The 10,099-nt window shown below is 34.2% G+C and overlaps 1 protein-coding gene across 1 annotated transcript; it reads left to right on the forward strand.

Annotated features, from left to right (window-relative positions):
• Nucleotides 1–8,469: 8,469 nt before the first annotated feature.
• On the forward strand, nucleotides 8,470–9,427 carry LOC123241139 (olfactory receptor 51I2-like). The gene is given in 2 exon segments (XM_044668840.1): nucleotides 8,470–8,804; nucleotides 8,806–9,427. Coding segments are annotated over 2 exon segments (957 nt in total).
• The last annotated feature ends 672 nt before the right edge of the window (nucleotides 9,428–10,099 follow it).

Below are 10,099 nucleotides of genomic sequence, written 5' to 3' on the forward strand. Positions count from 1 at the left end.
ATTTATGTCGATGTTGATTGATGATCTGTATGTTCTCTCAGCTCTACTACCAATAATATTCATGGGTCACTAGGTCTCACTCAGACAAGAACAGGTTATAGGTTCAAGTTCAGGCCTATCATTTTCTTCTTCTAATACCATTCACCCTTTACCTCTCCTCTGTCCAGTTCTTGCTCCAAAAGAAGTTTGCTCAAGTCCCAGCTCTGAGTTATGAGACCTCAACTGTAGTTCTTTGGGGGTATTTATAGATTGGAGCCAACCAACTTTTTCCCCTGACTTATGGCACCTGGGAACATTCCGAATCTCTCAACTGCCATCCCTTTCAGTCAAGGTAGTCTTCATCTTATCCCAGATAATGATTTTAACAGTAGTTAATTGCTAAGGAGCTAATCAAATTTCAAATATCAATAATAGCCTTAAATGCTGAGACAACCCACCCAATTTATCTTATATCCCTCATATTTATACATAGATGTTTGTATGTTATCTAACTCATTATATTGTGAATTCCATGAAATGAGTGCTTTTTATTTTACTTTCCTCATATACTCAGTGTTTAGCACAATGACTGGCATATATTAAGCATTCAATAAATGTTGGTTGACTGATTATTCTGGGAATCAAAGGAACTTTATATCATAAAATCTTTTTTCAATCTTCCCCCAAATCTTTCCTCTGCAAACTCTCTCTCTTTTGACTTTCTTTTATTATTTTTTCAATTACAAGTAGAAACAATTTTTTCAATTGTTTTCTGACATTTTATCATTCTAATTCACTCTCATCTTCTTTCCTCTTTCTTTTACCTGATGTGGTAAATGGTCTCTTATAGGTATTGCAGTACTTTTATACATATACATTTCCATATTGTCCATTCTGTGACAGAAGATACATTTTACACATAAAAAATATCTCATGAAAGAAATACAGTGAAAAACAACATGTTTTGATTTGTAAACAGATTTCAACAACTCCTTAGGCTTTGAATGGCATTTTTTCATCTTTGGAGTTATCTTTGTATCTTGTTTTCCTAGTAATAGTTTAGTTCTTCACAGTTGATCATCATAAATATATCTGTTACAGTATATATGGTTCTCTTTCTTTGGCTCACTTGGCTTTGCATTAGTTCATATATGCCTTTCCAAGTTTTTTTTCTGAACTTATCCTAATAGTCATTTTTTAGAATGTAATAGTATTCTATTATAACTCTATACCACAACTTGTTCAACCATTCCCTAAATAATGGACATTCTCTCAGCTTCCCATTCTTTGCTACTACAAAGTTGCTAAAACTAATTTTATGCAAATAGGTCCAGTTCTCCTATCTTTGATCTCTTTGGGATACAGATGCAGTAGGGGTATTGCACATTTTTATGAATTTTTGGATGCTATTTTGGATGATGTCTTTTCAGAATATTTGCATCAGTTCACAGTTCCAACAACAGTGTATTACTGTCTCTACATCCTCTCCAATGTTTATCATTCTCTTTTATGGTCCTATTTGCTAATCTGATTGATATGATCCAACAGTTGTTTTAGTTTGAATTTCTTGAAATGGTAATGATTTGAAACATTTTCTAATATTATAGTTCGAATTTCTTCATCTGAAAATTGCTTGTTCTTATCCCTTGACCATTTGCCAATAGTGGAATAATTTGAATTCTTATAAATTTGACTCAGTTCTCTATATATTTGAGAAATGAGACTTTTTTCAGAGACATTTGATATAATTTATTTTCACAAATTTGTTGCTTCTCTTCTAATATCCATTATGTTTGTTCATAATGATTCATAAATTATGTCCTCACATGGAGAGATATTCTAGAGATTGGAATATGTATGTTGAACTAGGAATAAACTTCTTAGTTGATTTATTTAATGGACAAAGCTATCCCTCTGAACACTCATATTAAGAATCCATGGGCACATGAAAAATACATCAGAGCCAAAATCCATTGAGGTGAAGAACCAAAAAACAGTATAATGGAAACAGTTTAATTCACAACACGCAGACACAAATGCAAACCAATATTTATTTATTCAGTGTTTATTTATTTATGTAAAAGTATTTTTCCTTGGTTACATGATTCCTGTTCTTTCCCTCCCCTTTTTACTCTCCCCTCCCAGAGTCAACAAGTAATTCTATTGGTTATACATCTATTATCACTCAATACCTTTTTCCATAGTATTCATTGCAAACCATTATTTCTTTTTTATCTCTAGTTTTATATATATATATATATAACAATTCATCCTATACAGTTTGTCACTGTTCCCTCTAAGAATACTTCTTCTAGTTACCCCGATGGTAATAACAATTTTAAAAAGTTACCAATATATTATTTTCTTATATGGATAGAAATCATTTGACCTTATTGGGTCCCTTAAAAAAAGGTTTTGGTATTTTTCCCCTCTCTTAATCACCTTTTGGTGATTCTTTTGAGTTGTACATTTGGACATCAAATTTTCTGTTTAAGTCCAATATTTTCTTTATGAATGCTTGGAAGTCTTAAATTTTATTAAATGACCATACTTTCCCCTGCAAGATTATAGTCAGTCTTGTTGAATAGTTGATTCTTGGTTTTAGACCCGGTTCCCTTGCTTTCTGGAATATTATATTTCATGCTTTCTGGTCCTTCAATGTAGATGCAGCCAGATCCTGTGTTATCTTAACTCTGGTTCCCTGGTATCTGAATGACTTCTTCTTACTAACTTGTAATATTTTTACATTGGTCTGGTAGTTTTTGAATTTGGCTATAATGTTCCTGAGAGTTGTCAGTTGTAGATTAAATGTAGGAGGTGATTTGTGTGTTCTTTCAATGCAAACCATTATTTATTAATGAACAAACAAGTAGAGGGAAAGGTGAGTTGGAAATAATTCATTTTCTTTCTATGTCTGCAACATTCCTGCTCTGGCTTGGATTTTAACTCCCTGGGCTAACTGAAATATGATAAAGCAGCCTTTACATTTTATAAAAAGTCTCCTTTTTGTGTCTTCCTTCTCCCCATAGCCTAGGAAGAAAATTTCTTTTTTTTACTGTTCCACCAGGCTAGTGGTGATAGAATTGTTTCATCTCTGCTTCCAGTTTCATGCAACTACTCTCAGTTCCACTCCTCAGATTCTCATCCACCCCTAATCTTAGTCAGTTTGTATCTGCTTTCTATACTCATGTGGTGCTTCCTGATTATTCTTGTTATGACCTGACACTACTTTTCTCAATAGATACTATACTTACACCCTGGAGATTATCCTTGTACATTTGAATTTACGGGTATTATACTCCTGCTTGATTTTGAATTTTGTTGTCCCTTACAAAATCAGCTATATACTTGGCATTGTAATATCAGATATACATGAGAACATAATAGAACAAGGTTGAATAATCCAGTGTTGAAGGTCACCTTAGAGTATTACGCATAACAAATATACACCAACAGAGTATATAACAGAAAAAGTAAAAAGCTAAGCATCACTTCACAAAATTATCCATTGACTACAAGTCTAAACTCCTTATGTAAATAACCACAAATAGAACTATCTGAAGTCTTAGGGAATGAGAGAAAAAATTATTGAAACCACTCCAGGATTTTTGTTAAGAAAACCTTATGTGAGGTCAAGGAGAATTGGACAAAACTATAAATGAGTGAACAACAACTATATTCAGAAGAAAAATTTAAATAGAATGATTCTCATTTATTTTCCACGTAAATCTAATAACGTTCTGTGACACAAATAGTTTGGGGAAAACCATACTAATGAGAAGACATTTTAAAAGTGAGAAACAACATGAAAATGGATCTTAGTTCAAGAAATACAAAAGAATAACAGAAATATTTTAAAATAGGAAACTTAAAAAATTTACATAAAAAGATTAATTTCCATGAAAGATAGAGAGAATTTAGAAGGCCATGAGGTAAAGGATAAAATCTAAAATAGTCAGGAAGGTAAGATAAATGATGAGTTTGAGAGAAAGAAATCCTTTTTAGTAAGTGATACAGAAAATGAAAAAAAAAAGTTGAAATGGAAAAGACATGGCATTGTATTTGTCTACTTATCATTGAAATAAAAGACAAGAAGAATAGAATAACTACATAAAAGCAAGCAAGATAAAGGAACTAAACAACAGGATTCAAAACCTAAGAGTCTTAGGTAATAAAATAGAGAAATGAAAAATTTAAGAGTGAGGAAAAAAGATCTGGTGAAAATAGAGTTATCCTAAAATAGACTATACTTTGAAAACTGAAGAAATATGGAAAAAATACTAATATAAGATTAAAGCAACAGTAGAGAGAAATGGAGAAAAAATAACTTATAAATTTAAGTGTGAATGTATGAAATAGTCCAATGAAATATGGCTGATGGGATGATATACTAAAATTGGATTTTGTTTTACTCCCTTTGACCACTCACTCCATCATTTAATCTAGTAAATTTATTAGTGTTCAAAGTAAGGTAACAATAAATAGGAATTAAGAGTATAACGGGAAACATAGAAGCTACTTACAAAAATCACCCAAAATTAATTAAGGTCATATCCAGAGACTGTACTAAATATGGAAAAGCCAGTTAGAACTCAATATAACAGTCCCTAATTCTCACTAACTGCTCACTCACTGTAAGCTGCAGATAAGCCCCAGGTTTGAACTATAAAATACAATAAAAACAATAAAAAGAAGAGAACATTTATGCTAATTAAGGTACCCTGAAAGGGCTCTAATAACTTTGAGATAATATTGATATGTTAATATATAAACTCTAATGTAGTCTGCATAACAGTCTATCCCCCCTAGAATTCCATAGGAATGTGATCTCAAAATCCTGCCTTCTAGCACTCTTCTACCTGCCTGCAAGTCCATGATGCCCCAGTGCTCTCAAATCCCACTTGCAATTATATAAATCACTCTATATTCCCTTCTCTCTCCCCTATTTTCTCATGTTGCCTGCCTCCCTCTACCACCTCTTTTCCTGCTCCATCCCATATCATGGAACTAATTCCTATCAGGGGATTTCATATGTTACCTGAAACCCAAATGAGTAGAAGTCCCCCAGGTCTTCTTCCCTTTCCCATCCCAAAACCACTGGGGATATGAAGAGGACATATGAGCCATAGCATTTATTCTGAGATAGTCTGAAGCCAGGAGAGCTGTATGGCTAGAATCTGTTGTTCAGAAAGGGAAGAAAAGCCACTATCTGTGTATGAAGAGAGTCAGCTTTGGGAACGGTAGAGTGGAAGTTCTGGAGGACTAAGGTAACTTCCAATAATCATGCCCTTTTTGGCCTCTTACAGGCTAATTATTTGTGTATTATTTAAGTAGGGTCCTATGAGATTGTTCCAATGAATAAGTCTAAGTATTATTCATATTTCAATCCATATAATTGAGAGATCAGATTGAGACAACTACTTGGATCTTGAGAGATTGCTGTTCAATCATCTCTGTGTTTAGGACTTCATCGCTGACTCTTCTTACTTCAATCTCTGTTTGTTTCTCTGTTTTTCTCTCTGTAAATTTTCCTACTCCCCCCAATATTTCTGTGTATAGCTCTCCTGACTACCTATTTCATCTTTTCCCATGGGATAAATGTTTTGTTTTTTCTCCCTTTTTCCACACCTTGGGCTTTTGGAGTAAAGGATAGCTTTGTGTTTATTTCATTATATTCTCTCAATTAGATTAATTTTAGATTAGTTTAAAATAAAAAAAAATAATAATACATATTTATTAGCTGTCCTTATGCTCTACGCAAGGAACTGTAGTAGATACTGAAAATATAAAGATTATAATCGGCACACTCGTTAGTCTTAAAGGCCTAACCTCATACATCTAAGTAAGATAAGGGAGCATATGATTTAATATTCTAGAAGAATTTCAGGAAAGAAAGAACATTCAAAACTAGTATTTCAAGGAAGGTTTTGAAGCCAGCCTTGAAGAAAGAAAGATTTTGACAATAAGGTAAATACACATTATGACCATGATGGACTGTCAGGACTAGCCATATTGATAATTGGTATGCCTCATCATAGTTTATCACATTCAAGTTTTCTACATGTGAGCTTAATACTTAAGTCAATCAATAGTGTCTTGATCTTGGAGGCAGTTAGCTGGTTCAGTGGATTGAGAACTAGGCCTAGAGATGAGAGGTCCTGGTTTCAAATCTGCCCTCAGATACTTCCTAGCTGAGTGACCCTGGGCAAGTCACTTAATCCCCATTGCTTAGCCCTTATCACTCTTCTGCCTCAAATATAAACTCAAATATAGGAGTTTAAAAAAATAATTATATTGATCTCTTACTGTTTACCTTTCCCTGTATTCAGCTGTGATAGATAAAACAGGAAGAGATCGTACAGTCCTTTACTCTTAGGGAAAATGATCAATCCCTGAATGCCTTTAAACTCATGCTTCTTCCATGTTTCTTCATGCATTTAAACAAGAATAGCTACTCTGCCTGGTTTTATCTTCAAAGTTCTGTTTCCATTCATGAAAATATTTCAGAAGAATTGAGGTATGCCTGAATGATTTGCCTCTTGCAAGTTATATTTGAATCAAAATCCACTTGCCTCATCATATTGAAATAAGATTAGAGACAAAATTGTATCTGTTAGTTCATTATTATGGAGAAATCTTAAATAAGGAAAAAACACCTACAGATGAATATCAGTATCTATTCTGTGAAGTAAAGTTTCAGAGCATTATCATCTATGTGACTTTCTCAAGGTCTAACAGATGAAATTTTTCAGAGGTTAGATTTGAGCCAAAGTCATTTTGATTTTAAGACAAGCCCTCTAATCTGCTATGCCATGATATATCCCATGTTAATATATTTTCCTTAGAGTAACAAATCGGGATTTATTTATTTATCTTTAAGAGTATATGCTTCAGTTATTAATTCCAACTTATTCTTGTTTCTTTTGGATCTTGGATCCATTATTCAACAAATTTGTTTTCCTGGCAGACTTGTATCATCTTTACATTTGGTAAGGATCTTCTTTGAATCCATTAATCAACATTGAACATTTTAGAGCTAAGGACACATTCCTGGGATACCATTAAAATGTTCCTCTTCAGCTTGCCCTTATCTATTAATTAATATACCCTGAGTCTAGTTTTTTAACTTGATGTAAACTCATTTATACTATTTTCATTTGTAATAGAAATCTCGATCTTATTCAGAATTGTGAGTGTTTTGTGTTTTGTATCAAGCCAGGCTATTGTGATTGGTCTAAAGTTGTCATGTTCTATTTTCCATGTGCCCAAAAGAGGAGGATTTCCATGAGGAGTTACACTAAGTCTAGAGAATTCAAACTTGAATAACTAGTGGATTCTCACCAATGCCTACCTTTGACTTCTTGGATCACAAAGTACTTGCACTTCCAAGAGGAGAGAATTATATAAACAAATCAGCAAAGTGTATAATAGTTAGGGAATGCTCTATGGAAAAATGTGAGGATCTGGGTTTGAAGGTTATACAGAATTTTGAAGAGGAAAACCATAGAGACACATCTAGAAAGCATCTCCAAAAATATAGAGAGCGTACCTCTCATTTTAAAGAGAATGAACCTGAGGAGGAAAATTGGCTAAGTGGTTTTCTTAATATTATTGAGATCATCAATATCAGAAGCAGCATTTGAACTCAATCCTTTGATCCAAGAATGAGTAATCTTTCCCTTGTACAATTAATTTTTTCAATTTTGGGGTTGATCTAGTGGTAATAATGCTGACAGAAATAGAGAAGGTGTTAGCAAACTTACTGAAACATAATCAGGACAAGAGGAACCTGGTAAAAAGTGAGAGAATTTCATGAGCGGGAGACAATGATTACAGCTTGGATAGAGAATACAGGAATGGCAAATGTACAAATTTCAGTTTAATCTATTCTCTCAAGAAATCAACCTCTTACGGAATGTTATCCCTATGAATGGAAAAAATGAGATAACTTACAATATTATTTCTGACAATTTTCTATTCAGCCATATTCTTACTCTTCTTATTGTGTATAAGATAAAATCTTCACTTATTTAACTGAATGCTCAATTATTCCTTGGTGCAGATGTTCTTTTTATTTCTAAATGCATTCTTATATAGAGCTTTGGGAATACCTCTTGGCACATTTCCTAGTAGACAATTGTAAAAAGGACTTTGATAATAACAAGAGAAATTCTCTTTTTGAGAGTCATAACACCAAGATAATGCTTATATTAAGTGACCTTAAACAACTCAAATAACCACTCTCTGTTTCAGTGTCTCTATATGTCAAATGATATTTGCTCTGATCTACTTCACAGTGAACTTATGAAGATCAAATTTCATAATGGAAAAGAAAATGCTTTGAAAAATATAAAATATCTTGTTTATGTAAAGTATTATATTTTAAGAGCATATCCAGAACACTACTTGACTGAAATCTATAACAAGTATCTCTTCCTTTACAGGGACTTAAGGGTTTGGGAAAGGATCATGAAACCATGGAACAGCTCAATGGCCAACTCCAATGGCAGTAATGTGCTCTCTTCCATCTTCTACCTCACAGGCATCCCTGGCTATGAAGAAGCTCACTGCTGGATTTCCATCCCTTTCTGCCTGCTTTATTTGATGGGAATAGTTGGTAATAGCACTATCCTTCACATCATTAGGACTGACCCCAGTCTCCATGAACCCATGTACTACTTTCTTGCCATGTTGTCCCTTACAGACATGGGTATGTCCCTTTCCACACTACCCACTGTGCTTAGGATCTTCTGGTTTAATGCCAATGAGATCACCTTTGATGCTTGTGTGATCCAAATGTTTTTCATCCATTCTCTGTCAGTAATAGTCAGCTGTACTCCTGGCCATGGCATTTGACCGCTATGTGGCTATCTGTAATCCTCTAATGTATGCTGTCATTCTCACGCCACGGCGCATTATTAATACGGGAATTATTTTACTCCTTAGGAGCACTATTCTTTTACCACCCTTGCTAGTCCACCTCTTGTGGTATCCCTTCTGTGGCTCCCATGTCCTCTCTCATTCATTCTGTCTACAGCAAGATCTGATTAGGTTAGCCTGTGCTGACACTACCTTCAATGCCGTGTATGGGCTGACTTTGGTTATATTATTCTGGGGGGTGGACTCCATAGGTATCATCATGTCTTACATCTTCATCCTCCGCTCTGTGCTGAGAATTGCAACCCGGGAGGAACGTCTCAAGGCCCTCAACACATGTGCCTCCCATATCTGTGCTGTCTTCATTCTCTATGTGCCTATAATTGGGCTGTCCATGGTACATCGCTTTGCAAAGCATTCCTCTCCTCTTGTTCATATCCTAATGGCCAACATTTACCTTCTGGTGCCTCCTGTGCTCAACCCCATTATCTACAGTGTCAAGACTAAGCAGATACGTCGAGGAATCTTTCGGATACTGGCACCACAGAGACTTCTTTCCACCTTCAAGTAAATATAGGAGACAAAACATGGAGAAGGAGTAGAAGAATCTCAGTAGAAAAATGATAGAAATTGTTTTTATTGCCCTAGGTCTAGTGGTGCAGAAAGTTATTCTTTTGGGAAAGAAAATGAGAGTAAGAGAGAGAGACAAAAAGAAAACCTAGTCTGCTCTTGGTAATTTATTTCTACAAAAGGAGCATGTACTGTTCCCTTCATTTAATATTCCATGAGATAATCACTCTGAACGCCACAAATAGAGACCATCAATAGTTTGGTGACATCAGTTGAAGAGCTCTGTTTAGTAGTTAACTGCTAAGGAGCTAACCAAATTTCAAACATCAATAATAACCTTAAATGCTGAGACTACCCATCCAATTTATCCTATATCCCTCATATTTATACATAGATGTTTGTATGTTATCTAACTCATTAGATCATGAACTCCTTGAGATCAGAGTGCTTTTGTTTGTTTGTTTTTTATTTTCCTCATATCCTCAGTGTTTAGCACAATGACTGGCATATTGTAGGTATTCAATAAATGTTACTTGACTATTCTGAGAATTAAGAGAACTTTATATCAGAAAATCTTTTTCCCTCTTCACCCAAATATTTCCTACCTAACTTCTTTCCCTCTTTTAACTTTCTTTTATTATTTGTTCAATTACATGCAGAAATAATTTTTTAT

The sequence above is a fragment of the Gracilinanus agilis genome, chromosome 3 (genome assembly GCF_016433145.1).
Source record: "Gracilinanus agilis isolate LMUSP501 chromosome 3, AgileGrace, whole genome shotgun sequence".
Taxonomy (NCBI): Eukaryota; Metazoa; Chordata; class Mammalia; order Didelphimorphia; family Didelphidae; genus Gracilinanus; species Gracilinanus agilis.